Source organism: Tympanuchus pallidicinctus, unplaced genomic scaffold (genome assembly GCF_026119805.1).
Source record: "Tympanuchus pallidicinctus isolate F22 unplaced genomic scaffold, pur_lepc_1.0 scaffold5, whole genome shotgun sequence".
Lineage (NCBI taxonomy): Eukaryota > Metazoa > Chordata > Aves > Galliformes > Phasianidae > Tympanuchus > Tympanuchus pallidicinctus.
Window position 1 is genome coordinate 56,677,201 of NW_026294769.1, and position 14,120 is coordinate 56,691,320.

The 14,120-nt window shown below is 40.9% G+C and overlaps 1 protein-coding gene and 1 long non-coding RNA gene across 3 annotated transcripts in view; one reads left to right on the forward strand and one right to left on the reverse strand.

The window, feature by feature from the left end:
* Positions 1–14,120, reverse strand: part of LOC128091540 (uncharacterized) — a 340,253-nt gene that overhangs the window by 29,871 nt on the left and 296,262 nt on the right. The gene's annotated exons all lie outside the window — the stretch shown is intronic.
* BAALC (BAALC binder of MAP3K1 and KLF4) overlaps positions 1–14,120 on the forward strand; it is a 38,365-nt gene that overhangs the window by 11,043 nt on the left and 13,202 nt on the right. Inside the window, exons 2-3 of one of the 2 annotated variants that reach the window (XM_052704772.1) lie at positions 6,192–6,349; positions 9,222–11,651. In XM_052704772.1, coding sequence (XP_052560732.1) covers positions 6,192–6,349; positions 9,222–9,326 — 263 coding nt within the window. In that variant the 3' untranslated portion in view covers positions 9,327–11,651. Of the gene's footprint in view, positions 1–6,191; positions 6,350–9,221; positions 11,652–14,120 lie in introns of those variants that run through there. The other variant, XM_052704771.1, reaches the window with a different exon arrangement.

Genomic DNA, 14,120 nt, shown 5'->3' on the forward strand with positions numbered 1-14,120 from the left:
TTCAAAATAGCATTACAAGAGAAGTTTGGAACTCTCTTGAGATCTACTCATCTCTAAGAACCTTTTTGTCTGATGCTCAGAAATGAAATGAAAGAGGAAAACAGCAAACCAAGATGGAGTGCTGGATCTCTCCATTTTATCAGGACCCCATTGTGCATACGTTTAAAAGTATTAAAAGTATTCACCACGAAGGTTCCTTCAGTACGGAATTAATGCCATTGTTTTATAGGAGAGCATAATTCCGTAAGGCTGTATGGGGCTGTATGGGTCCACTGTGTGTTGTCTGCTAAGTAGTGACCTCCTGAGGTTCAGCACCCCAGAAGGTAATGGCCTTGGGTTGTGTACCACAAATAAGACACACAGGATACAGGCCAAGGTGGAAACCCTTGCATTTTGCTGCTTCTCAGTAATATTGGCAACCCTGTGGCAGGGGGGTTGAAACTAGATGGTCTTTGAGGTCCTTTTCAATGCAGGCCATTCTGTGATTCTATGAAGGCTCCTGAATGTGACAAAATCATGGCCAGAAGAGGATCAAAGTCTGATTTGCCCTCTGCTGTCTATTAGGTGTTATCTGAGTCCTCTCGTCCTGCATCAGCATAGATGTTCTCTTATTCCTCGTACTTACTGCCTACTTTGTTAGCACTGAAGGTAAAGATATCAAACAGAAAATGTGTCTGCCTTTGCTCCTAGGACAAGCCAAGTTCCAGAAGCATCCTGAAGGCAGCAGGCTGTGTGGCACAGCCCCCTAGTGCTGGGGCAGGCTGTGAGCTGGGGGTAGTGTGGGGCCCATGGCTGGAAATGCAAACACTTCTGTTTTGTCTTGCTTCACCGTCTGCAATTTGCATCATGGTAGAGTTCAGATAAATCTCTCTGGATTCTCTGAACGCCCAGGCAGTAAATGTATTGCATTTTTACATTTGCTCATTCTCTAAACACAGATTGCTGTTTCTGACAGCGTGTTCCTGGCCCAACAGGCCCTCCTTCTGCAGATTTCCCGCATCCTTCATCCTCACACACAGGTTCACTGTTATGTCTGAAAGTTTCTAAATTCTTCCTTGTTGGGAAAAAAATCTACTGTGGTGTTTCTGGCCCTCTGGCCTCATCCCTCAGGCTTCTGTTTCAAAGGCAATGATTTCACAGCCTCCTCTCCACTTCAGTAGGATCTGTTCCATACTGCATTTATGTTATAGAACATACAGTCGTGCAGATGCATATTTTTTCCAAGCATGAGTAGATTCAAATCAGGAGAGCAGACATAGAAGACAGGTATTTCAGTGTTCTGTATACTTATTTTCCATCTGTGTGTCATTAAAAGCAAGGAACTCAGTGATGATACCAAATACCTGTTTTCTCTGGAAGCAGCTGCATGTTGTGGTAGCAGTGTTCAGTCTTCTTTACTGCGCGTTTTCTGAGTCTTTACAGTGCAGTGTGCCTGGCTATCACATGATGCAGGCGTTTTGCAAACCGGTATCTTATGCATTATTCAGGAGATAGCAGCCGTGATAAGCAAACAAAACAAAAGGCGCTGCTGAACCAGAAAGTGCAACCTTACTGGTTTGGCTGAGTCAGTTGCAAAGATATAAATGTGACCATTGAACAATCCCATGCTTTTTGTTCACGACTGTGCCACAGGACAGCAGAGGGTGCACAGTGCTGGGTTAGACCTGCAGCGCACTGCGGTCAGATTTGTGCCCAGCTGTTGCCACCACCTGATCTTCTGACTCCAGGGAGGAGAACAACGTGAGAAACATATGGGAAATCATTTATTCTCAAAGTTCTGAGCCTTATGGCTAAGATTAAGTCTGTTCTACAAGGCTTCAAACCCCTTCCAAATTTCTTGGCAACATTAGCAGTGTCCTGTCCCTCTCTAATCCATGACTTAAAAGTCTGAAATACTAAGGAGCTTGATGATAGCAATGGTTACTTAGCAAAGAGAGATTTAGAGCTGGGGTAGAGCTAAGGTAACAGAATGATTGAAGCTTACAGACTCCCCCTTCTAAAAACTAATTCTGATCTTTGCTTGTACATGTTGATTTTTTCATTACTTACAGTGAAGAATGTAGGCAGTTATCCCATGAAGACTGGAAAAACTCTGCTTCCTACTATGACTCTGAATACTCTGAGCTTTGAAAAACTATTAAGTATGAGCAGCAGTGGTTCTTGGAGGGCTAATTTTATTATTTGGTATAAAGAATGTATATACTGCTTATATAAGCAATATAAGCAATTGCTTATATGAGCCTGCCTGAAAAGACCATTGAATTTTTGCATTGATAGTGAGAGAAATATGGCATTCTCTCTCCTTTGTCCTGCTCTACGAGTTTATATTACCTTTAATAGGCCTTCTGTTCTTCATGTAGGATATATATTTCAGACAAATTTTCCTATATCACCAGTCTTTGTGCTTCTATTGAGACACCTTTCATTTCAGGTATCTCTTTGTTCACTCCATATTCATACAGCTCTTGAAATTGCTCTTAAATACCCTTCTTTTAAGTTGTGGAACACTTGGAAGATGCACAGATATCATAGAGACCAATTTCAATTTTTATGTGACACATTAAATAACTGAAATTGATTTTTGACTCCATCCAAATTTTTCTGAACTGTCATATTTGTGAAAGTTCAAACAGTATTTTTATGCCAATATTCTAATTGGAAAATAAAAAAGCAGAAACGTGCAATTTTTTATTCCAAAATTATTCAAATTCTGAATTCATAGATAACAAAAAAGAGATTATTTGAAGATAATTTGGTCTAAACCACCAGACTTGTGTAAGCAGTCTGTCATGTCCCTTCTCCACACCAGCAACTTTAGGAGTTTTGGGATGCTTTCTGCTGTTACATACCAAGTGTTTTTGGTGAATCCATGCTGACTGGATGAAGTAAATATGCGTCTCCTGATTCTGGGATAGTTTGGAGCAACATGAACACACCTCTGAAGGACTAAGGTAGCCCAGCAAGGCAGCTCTGTGAGCAGAAGGTGTAGCTGGGCAAGTGGGCTCAGCTGTGTGTGACCATCCCAGCTCCAGCTGTTCTCTGCTTTCTGCATTACCATCTAAGCTGTGCCAAGGCTACCACCTGTGTCACTGGATGATGAAGCCTGGGGATTGAGTTCAATTAAAAATAAGCTCTTTTTTTTTTTTCCCTCGATGCTACTGAAAGAGGTGTTTGTCGAACTACAGTCTAAAAGATTTCATCAGAATTGCTAAGAAATACAAGCATTAACTTGCATGTGCAGCCTAGCAGGCCAGTTGAAACTGTCCTATTGCTGGAGGAAAACAACTCCTTCTAAGTGCAGTTCTCACTGCAAAGTGAGATTAGGATTTCTGGGGCTGCTTGGTGTGTGCTCTCCCTGCAGCCATCAAGGGGACCAAACACTGTTTGTCATTCCTGAGGAGAAGATGGAGATTTGATAACCACTCAGAAACCCTGATTTTGGGAGCAGAGACAGAAGAATATTCTAGACTTGCCAGTTCATGTGAAGTTAAAAAAAAGTGGAGTTGTCAGAGCACTGTGATGGGATCTACTACTTTCCTTGGGCTCAGGAGGCCCACAGAGTTCTGGCAGGGGTTGTCCTGACTGCAGGGGAGAAGTAACGTTACTGAGCCCATTCAGTTATATTTCTACTAAAGCTCTACAGTGAAAGTCTGTGAAGGATATTTACTGAACCCATACTGTGGGGCTGGTATCAGTAACCAGACAGTTAACTTGCTTTAAATGACACTGAGGCAGGGCTGAGTATTACCAGCCTGTTAGGTTGCAAATTCCAGACTATACAGGAGAAGAAAGTCAGCTCTTCCCTTTCTGTGTACTGTGACTAACCCCAAATAGCAATGCAAAATAGTTTCTATTTAAAAAGCAACAATCTGCTCCTATCTTTTCTGTAACATCATCTCTGGTTTGCAGTCTGGAGTTTCTTAACTTCAGAACAACAATCATCTTTCAGAATAAAATAAGAAAGCTTGCTGCACAAGTGAGATCATCTAGTATTGCTGACCATGAGGTCACCTTCATTAATATACAGTGAGTGGCAGTGGAAGACTCAGATGCTGATACCTCATGAACTTCTGATGTCTCAACCTTGCAAAAGATGAGAATTGGATTGCAGACAAGCAGAGGACACAAAATGAACCATGTACACCATCTGCAGGGTTGAAATCTTCCATCAGCCTCCAAAAATGTACTGATGTAAGAAAGGTTGTTCTATAGACACCAGAAGACTTAAACTGTGCCTAATAACAAAGCTACTGTTCAGTGAACAGCTGTTTCACAAGACAACTTACTTAGAGGCCAGGTAGACAAAGAGACACATGGTGGGAAGTAATTCAGTAAGGTAATTCCATAGAATGAAAATCTCAAAACATCATATATGCTATATATTTTAAGCATCATATATGCTTAAAATGTCCAAGATTCAATTAATGAAATTAGTAGGGAATGCCCAGCGCATTTTGCCTGTTCACAGCTGTGCTTCAGCTTGCTCACAGAGCTCCACTGGAAGATGACTAAACAAACTATGCCATGGTTTAGAGCTCATACTCAGGCTTAGCTACTGGCCTCTCCTTCTTAAAAACTGATTTTCTGTGTTGCATCAGTCTGTACTGCTTCATGACACTCTTCTCTCTCATTGTGCACTGTGGAGTGATAGGAAGAAGATGTAGGACCTAAAGTTCAAGTTGAGATGGACTTTCTGGAGATGCAGAAGACATGGCTTACTGGTCTCTGAGATGTGACTGGCTTACAGGTCTCTGAGAAGTGACCTGTAGATATGTAAGAACAGCATTAGTTTTTATACCTAGCAGCAGAATACAGCTTCAAAATGCAAGGGTTTTTTTAAATTTCATAAATAAACTATAACATTTTCAAGTTTCAAATCAGTATTTTTTTTCTATCAAAAAAGACAATTTAGCATTATTCTCAGTAATCACCACAAATTAAGCTGTCCTAGGAAAACTCTAACACCATCTTCTGACTGCTTAGGGAAGTGCAATGGCAAGACTGCATAGGGAAGTGATTTAGGCTTTATAAATCTTACACAGCTTTACATATTTTCAAAACCACGACTTTGGATATTTGGGTGAAGCTTCACTGATTTCAGTCATTGCCTTTGAAAGCAATGTTGCTTTCTATTGATAAAGCAGCTTTTCTGACAGATCTCTGGGGAATAATTCAGGCTTTACTTTGCTTCACTTTCAATATTCTTAATACTGTGCTTGGATTCCCACCTGATTCATGGCAGAATGCACATGATTGTGATGCAATGCACACTTCAAGTAGCAACGAGTTGTCCTGGGTTTTCCTCACATGTATTTTTCCCTTAGAATCTGTTACTCCTTGCTTCTTCAGTTTTGATATCTGCACTGCCAGTTAGTAAATCTATATGTCAGTTTTTCTTGTTAACTTTATTCTGATAAGGCTCTTCATAAACAAGCTTTGTTGGAAATAAAATAAAGAGCTACAGTCATACATCTCACTTGCAATTTGTGTGGATTTCAGAACTGGTGTCATAGCCAGACACAGTGCTCTCACTCCCCATAAATGAGAACTGATTTTTGTTAATGCAATAAAATGAGAAAATTCTTTTAGGCTGGCCAGTATCATACTGTACAATGCCTGTCTTCTCCACTCAGCTAGAGCAGAATGTAAATTAGTCATTTATTTGATTACTGATATTCAAAAGAGTATGAAATGTATTTTCCCTGAGTTTTTTTCCTCCAATTATGGCTAAAAAAAAAGGAGGCCAGAAATAGAGTAATCTTCCCATCCATATTGGTTGCATCTGTTATGGTCACTTCTAAGCTCTACATTTACTGTGAGTGAAAGAGCTTTAAGAGGAGCTCTCTCTGATGCTTGCCTCCGGGTCTTGAGACAAACCCTCAGTCGTGCAGACTGCTGTGTGTGGGAAGTCGCAATGTTTGAAGCAGATGGGGAGCTGCAACCAATGTACTACACTCATTAACCCATTTTCCATCTTTTCTGAGCCAATGTACCATGGTGAACTACAGGAGAAAGGGCAAGTAATCCAAAATGTAACTATAAAGCTACAAAAAGAGGTAGGATGCTCTCACCATAGTACCATGAAGTGCCTTCTCTGGCTTGTACTGTCACAAAAAGGGGTGAAATAGGAAGAAGCCACAGTTACCAATCACTGCTCAGAACTAATTGACAATTTTCCGTATCCTCACTAGGTATTCTGGAGGATGGCAAATCAACTCAGATGGGAGGAACCACAACGCCAGCCACCACAGGGATTCTGAGCACTGAGAAGAGGACCATCAGTGGGGCCCAGTGCGTGAACACCGCTGGAGCTGGGCCACCACGGCAGAGCAGCTTCCGAGCAGCAGAGGTGAGAGTGCAGCTGTGTGCCTGCTGCTGGGCTCTGGCCTCAGCTGAGTCAGCGTCACTTTTGTGATAATCCTCCTGGTCGCAGTTAAAATGGGGTGAGGTACAAAGACTGCACCACACCAGAGCGTGATTAGGCCCAGCATCTCTGGTGATGTCTCACGCCTGAATGGCCTCAGAATTGGTGATTAATTTAGCAGTTGTTATGGCAAAAAAAAAAAAGAGAAAAAGCATATTGTTTTTCAGCTCAGTTCCTCTGCGTCATGTCTTGTGCAAATGGTTTGGACCAATAATCTGAAAGGGAGTGTGCTTTTCCTTCATTACTGCTTTGCTGAAATTGTGTGTGCTGCATGGTTCATTCATGGCTGAATGCAAAGTCTGAAGAAGGCGATGGGAGTCCTTTCAGCAATGTCCCTAGGTTTTGGATCAGACCTTGCCTCTTTCTCTCTTCACTTATTGTAAGCTTTGTAGAAGGATCATCCGGTGTAATGACCATGCAAGAAAAAGCAAGGCTTTGAGGTCCAAGCAAATGGAAAACACAATCTATGTTAAACTCTATCTTGGATTTTTTAACAAACACTGGATTGGTTCCTTTGTGCTTATCTTAAACCTTCACTGTATTACCTGCTGCGCTTCTGTAGAGCAGAAGCATTTCCCAGTGACACGAATCCTGCTGCTTGCCACAGCTCCATAAATAGAGGTACATGTCATACATCAGCACGACATCTAGACCGCAGGTTGCTGTGAAGAAAAAACATAAACGCCTGTCATAAACATTGGCCCACAGATAAAAATCAATTGGTCGGTCTGAAAGTGGCTGAACACAAATGACATCTTTATTAATCCATTTTGAAAGAGACTTGGCCTCACTTGAGAATTATGGTGTATATCTGACATATTGCTAGGGAAGACATTTTTTTCATTTTGCAAGCAACTGAAAAATTTAGACTTACTAGGAAATATGGGCAAACTTCCACAACATATTAACAGTGTGAATGTTCACTATAATTGGACTTAGCAAAGTGTAGGTTCCTGACCCGGAACTTCATGGCTTTGAATGCATCCTCCCACCTTTTTCTAGTTAAGATACGCTCAGTAAGGTATTTGTATTATTGAACCTGAGCATCAGTTAGTGCTTGTAGCACTTTTAGTAAGGTGTTAACATTATTCTACATATGTAAATATATGCATATAAGAAAGGAAGATAATTTGTCTAAATTTCTTACAGCCAAAAAGGAAATGCAAATTCCTACAGTTTGCAAGGCATATTACCTGCATCAGGCTCCAGCTGTGAATTGCCATTCTGAATCTCAATTTCTTGAGTATTTAGAGAAGCATAAGATAATAGGTTTCCAATTCAGATACCCAAAGTTTAGATGCCTGGTGGATAGAAGGTGACTATTTCCACCCCTTCAACTCAAAATGTGCCCATTTCATTCATCTGAGTAGTCACATTGACAGCACTTTTCCTATTATTCCTAAATGCTGTAGAAAGTAATGTGATGCTGCACATGCTGCTCACAGGTGATTTGGGTTGTCCCACTGGCTTGTGGGGTAAATTGCTTTTCCTCTGTCCCATTCTCTTAGGCGTCATGCTCTACAGCCTCCACTTCTTTATACTGTTGTTCACATGACAAGTTCAATTTGCGGTGTTGAAAGGCAGGGAATATGATGTGGGCTGTGTCTGGGAAAACTTACTATTCTCTCATGAGGGTAATGGCAGGACATGGTTCTCGGCACCCAGCTCTGAACGGAATCAACCAGCCTGCCATTCTGTGATACCATATTGTTAAGATGGCTTGGAAGTAAAAGATTTCGCTGATGAAAGCAGTCCTAGTAACAGTGAAGGTCCATCAACCTCAAAAACAAAGGTGGAGTCCAGGTTATGTCACTGTCTGACAATAACCTACTTGATGTTTGTGATATATGTAGCATTTGGAGAATCATTGTGTGAGAGAGCACTGGGAGAGCAGACAGGAAAGGAGCAGGTGTATTCAGCTTGCGTACATGAGAAGTAATATGCGCTGGTCTATGAGAGTCCCAGGTTTTGCTCTCAGACAGATACATACTTTCCATTCATGTCAGTGGAAGTTTACCTCTAACATTATTATTATTTCCTCTAACATTATTACCAAGCAAATTACACTCCATTTACTTGGCATTATCTACATTTGCAAATTGTGTCATGGAACATTGGAAGAGCAATTGTCAAAAACACCTATCTCCATTCTCTGTTTATATCTGTCTGGTTATGAGTGTCCTTTGCTACACTTATCTGATTTATTGCACGTTGTTTATGGAAACAAGCAGACAAACTAAGACATGAAGAAGGGTTAGTTTAAATTAGGATTGCACTTGCATGCCCCAGACAGTTGGACTTTCCTGAATATTTGGAAATAAGCTGATAAAGTTCTGGAAGGTATATAGAGGTCTTATATGCAAGTACATATGTCTTAAATATATGCAGAAATAAGTGTTATTTTGAAACTATGTTTTGATTTATGAAATCTAAGAGACACTAGAGAAAATTCTGTTTTAGACTAATTACACTTGTTTCCAAGTGACATTCAAAGGAAGCCCAAATTTTCACTTTTGAACTCAAAAAAGATTTGCTCCACTTTCAGAATACACGCATATGGAAATGCTAATGATAACCAAAAGGGTTGATCCAAAGCCTACTGATATCCACAGCCGTTAAGGCAGCTAAAAGTTTACGTCTCTGTTGCATAAGAAAGTTGCTTCATGTCACTGCATTGTGAAGAGAACGCTGAGGTCTTTCATTAATTAGAGCCACCTCCATAAATTAGAAGGCAGTTGTCAATGGCTCTGTCCACTCACTGTATTACTACTGACTGTACTGTTTAAAACTTTCACAGAGTAAACGGGACACACAGAAAATGTCAACGAAGGAAGTCACCATTAATATCTCAAAAAACAACAGACCCAGCGACAGAAGGATGACAAAGAATTGTGTCAATTAACAAAGGAACACCAGAGTGAGGATGGACCTAAGAATCTTTTGCTGCACTTTACATGTGGTCAGTCACTGATGATTTGAAGATCTCCAGATGTACTGTGTTGGATAGAGCAGGCAGCTGCTGCTGAGTGCCTTCAGAATCATGTTTAGTAGGAAACAGCCACAGACACTGCAGGGCGTTCAGATGGCATTTGTCGGCAGTGGTGGCACCGTGCAGACAAACGTTGACATTTGTGCCAGTTGTTCTTTGCTAAGTGCTATGTGGGCTACTCATGTATTCTGTTCTGCATTGCTGGAAGGAGACTGGAGGATAACAGGTATTGCTCATTCTGGTTTAAAACACCAAATGAAGAAAATGAACCAGCATTTTTAGACATGATGTATTGAGTGTGCACTTTCAAATCTACAGAATCTACAGTCGATTTGAATGTTTAAAGAGCTCGCTTTCACCCAGCTCAGACCCAGATATCTTGGAGACAGCAAGACAGGTGGCTTCCATGAAATATATTTTAAACTATATATATCACTTATATATAGTGAGTCACATAATGCCCTTTTTATATATTAATATTACTTCATTTTAATTTATTTTATATATGGACAGATTTAGGTCCTAAGAATGGTGAGTTTCATACTGACCTCTCTTGAAGTTCCTATTTGTATCGGGCAGATAAAGTTCTGTCTGTTTTGGATTTTTAGACACATTTACTTATGTGGAGACGCAGATGGACTTCACAAGGCACTGGAAAATAGTGATCACCAACTTTACTTGAAAATGACCTTCTAAAACAACATTCCATCAATAACAGCTCAGAAATATTAGCCCTGTTTGATCAGTAGTAATAGATCTGGTGTGAATAATGTATTTAATTGCACAGTATGCATCCCAAACCACACGACTCCATGTTTATCATAAATATACAGCTAAAAGGAATATAAATTTTCAGTGCAGTGAAGAACAGGAATTAATTCAACCTATTTCTCAATATGGAAATACTACTATATATTCTCTGTAAGTTTGTTCTTTTATGAAGGTAGAGTAGGTAAATTTGTTTGACTCCTCCATCAAATATATATGGATATCCTTAGAGGGCCATTTGAAGCAGGTATTTACAAATTGTTCATAACAAATAGATGACAGTGGAAAGAAAATCCACGTACAAACTGCACTAAGTCCCATTTGCACTTGGAAAAACTATTGTAAGTAGAACTGTGGAACCGAATCCAATCCACATTTGAACCACTTGCTGCTATGGTTTATGATTACTTAATTGTTTCTTGGAAAACAAGTCTATTAATAGGTAATTGTTTATTGATTGTTCTGACACAAAGGCAAGGCAAAATCCAGAGCCAGTAAGAGATTTTTGCATACAATAGAAGACATATTTATAAGAAGTATTTCTTTTTAGTTGTCCTAAAAATGAAAAAAAACCTGTGCTGAACCTTCCACAGTTCATTGTGCTATCTGGAAAGTGATCTTTTGCGAGGTTTTTATGTAAGAGAATGAGAAAGTACTGAAAACAGTGTTATACAAGTAAACTAAGTGCAGTCTGCATGTATCTCCAGCCTGTGGCTCTCTGCCAATGTGCTTGCAACATTACAGGACAGGAAGGGACTTGACTCACTCTAACAATAAGCAATGGCTGAAGCAGCTCAGTGACATTCATGTAGGAATGGATAGCCATTGTTTGAGGCCATGTGCTAATCTGATTGAAAGCACACACTCAGGAGTCTGCAGGATTATTCTGTGCAGAGCAGACTGTGAACCAACCCAGATCTGTGCCAAACTTGTAAACCACTCTGATCCAAAGAATTTATGGGCAAAGGGAGTACAGCATAAACCCATATGATACGGGAAAGCTATGGAAAGGAATAAATGATGTGTAATGGGTAGAGTGGATTTTTAAAGAAGGCAAAAGGAAGTTGCGTTACATACAACACTGTTCCACAGAGAGGTGCCTAACAATATTAGGGCAAGCAGCTGCAATGACAGAGGAGTCCTGGCAGTGGGTTATTTTCTGGCTGAGAAATCATTCCAGTTGATGTGCTGGCCAAAAGCGTATGTCATGTTGGGTCACACTACAGAGGAAGGAAAGGCAGCAATGCTTCATAGCACATAGGTATGAGGGAGAGCCCTGCCTGCATCTGAACAGTCAGCAGAGAGCCTTTTCTGAGTCTCATTCAGAGTGTGAGATGTGAAGGCGGTTAGCAGGAGGTTATGGGACTGGTGCCTCATTATCCATTGTTACTTGCTTACGTTGGCTGTGTTCTCCATCTGTGTGTCAGCTGTAGAGCTGGGAAGGCCAATTGCTCTTCATTGCCCTTCTACCTGCTTCAGTGCTCCATAAGCATGTTTATATCCTGAAATCTAACTTCAAGATATTCAAAGACTGGCTCCAACCTTCATGGTACAAGCCATGTCTAGTTACAAATGACCTCATAAACTCTTTTCTTGTAACACATTAGTCTTCTGATTCATTCTGAATAGAAACTTCCTTATTATCTACTTTATCATCCTTTACTGGATGTGGCAGGGAATGTGACCACTAAGGATGATGACAAGGCTGAATTTCTCAATGCCATCTTTACATTTGTCTTTAAAAATCAGACCAGTTATCCTCTGGATACTCCTCCCCCTGACCTGAAAGTCTCAGATGGGGAGCAGAATAAATCCCCCACGATTAAGGAGGAAACAGTCAGAAACCTACTACTGTACCTGGACTGCCACAAGTCCATTGGGCCAGATGGGATCCACCCCAGAGTGCAGAGGGAGCTAGCAGAGTGATTGCCAAGCCACTTTCCACCATCTATCAGTGTTCCTGGTCAATCAGAGAGATGCCAGAGGATTGGAGGCTTGCTAATATGACTCCTATCTACAAGAAGTGTTGTTAAGAGATCTTGGGAAGTAGGAACTACAGGTCTGTCAACCTGTGAGCCTGACCTTGGTGCCAGGAAAGGTCATGAGATCATCTTGAGGGAGATCACATGGCACAAGTGAGACAACGGGGAGGTCAGGCTCAGCCAGTATGGATTCCTGAAAGGCAGGTCCTGCTTGACCAACCTGATCTCCTTCTACAATCTAGTGACCAGCCTGGTGGATGAAGGAAAGGCTCTTGATGTAGTCTACCTAGACTTCAGCAAAGCCTTTGACACTGTCTCCCACAGTATTCTCTTGCAGAAGCTGGCAGCCAATAGCTTGGACAGGTACACTCCTTTGTATGGGAAATGCTGAGACACAGCCTGAACCTCTGATTGATCACCTGAGGCGAGCAATAAGTCAGCCATGTGTGCATAGGTGAAGGCAATTCACCTGTGCTGCCGGAAGGGGTGGAGCCTGGCTCCACCTCTCCTGGACCCATTTAAGAGCTGACTGCCAGCAGGGAAGGATTTCTTCTTGGGATTCCCTCCTATGGAGTTTCATAGCAAGCCCAGGATATGGGTAAGTATTCTATCTATTCTGTTTTGGTATAATAACTGCTTAGCCAAACTCTTTGGTATATCTATAACATCTGTACGTTCATTGATGATACACTCTTTGCTGCGTAAAGAACTGGCTGGAGGGTCAGGCCCAGAAAGTGATGGTGAATGGAATTAAATCCAGCTAGTGAGACGCCGTTAGTGCTGTTCCCCAGCAGTCTGTATTGGGACCTGTTGTGTTTAATATCTTTATTGATGACCTGGATGAGAGCATTGAGTGCACCCTCAGGAAGTCTGCAGATGACACCAAGTAGGCAGGAAGTGTTGATCTGCCTGATGGTAGGAAAGCCCTACAGAGGGATCTGGGTGGGATGGACAGCTTAGATGAGGCCAACAGGATGAAGCTCAACAAGATCAAGTGCTGGCTCCTATACTTCAGTCACAACAGCCTCAGGTAATTCTACAGGCTTGGGGCAGAGTGGCTGGAAGAGCGTGTAAAGAAATGGACCTGGGGGTGTTAGTCAGCATGAGCCAGCAGCGTGCCCAGGTGGCCAAGAAGACCAATAGCACTGTGGCTACAGTGTTTGGTCTTTTACTACTGCCTGCTGTCCCTCATACTTCCTCCTTTTATTTCATAATTTCACCATTACTGTGTGACATTGACTGGAAGATACACAACTTTACTGTGCAACGTTAAGAAGTATGTCCTATTACTGAAAAGGAGGAAAGTACAATTAATGTCTAAGCAATATGTAAGTACTAGGTTGAGTACACATTTTTGTTATCTGAATGACGAAGATCACATATAAAATGAAGAGCCAATTTTTCTAATCTTCCCAGCATGTTCAGATACATGTATATCCATTTGTGTGTCTGTTTGTTTACACTGTTACCTCTTTAAGGTGCACTTCTGTTCTGCAGTTCTTGCATGGCATTTCTGTGGGCTTTTGAATTGTGTTTTTAGTTCTGTTACCCAAATGTAAAAGGCTTTAATATTTGAATTGAAATCTGCTTTACCTGACATACTAGAAGAATTAGCTTTGTAATTTGTGCACAGAAATGACATTTGAAAGAGCAGGTTTAGTTTTATTTGAAAAAAACTAACTTATCCAAGTAAGAATTCAAACTAGAATAGAAGGAGCATTTTTATACACTCATTTTAGCTGCAAATTATTGAAGATTCATCTTGAACTTGAAAACAGAAATAAAGAAAAATTGTCTGTTCATTTTTCTCTGGATTTTCCCTTCCTGTGTTTTTAGTTGATTTATCTTTAAGACTGAGAAGTTATAACGAATGGTTTGCATTGCCTCTCTTTATGGAATATTTTTGTATCTGATGTTCTCAGGCTGTGGCTCATGGACTGTGTGGTAACAAAAAAAA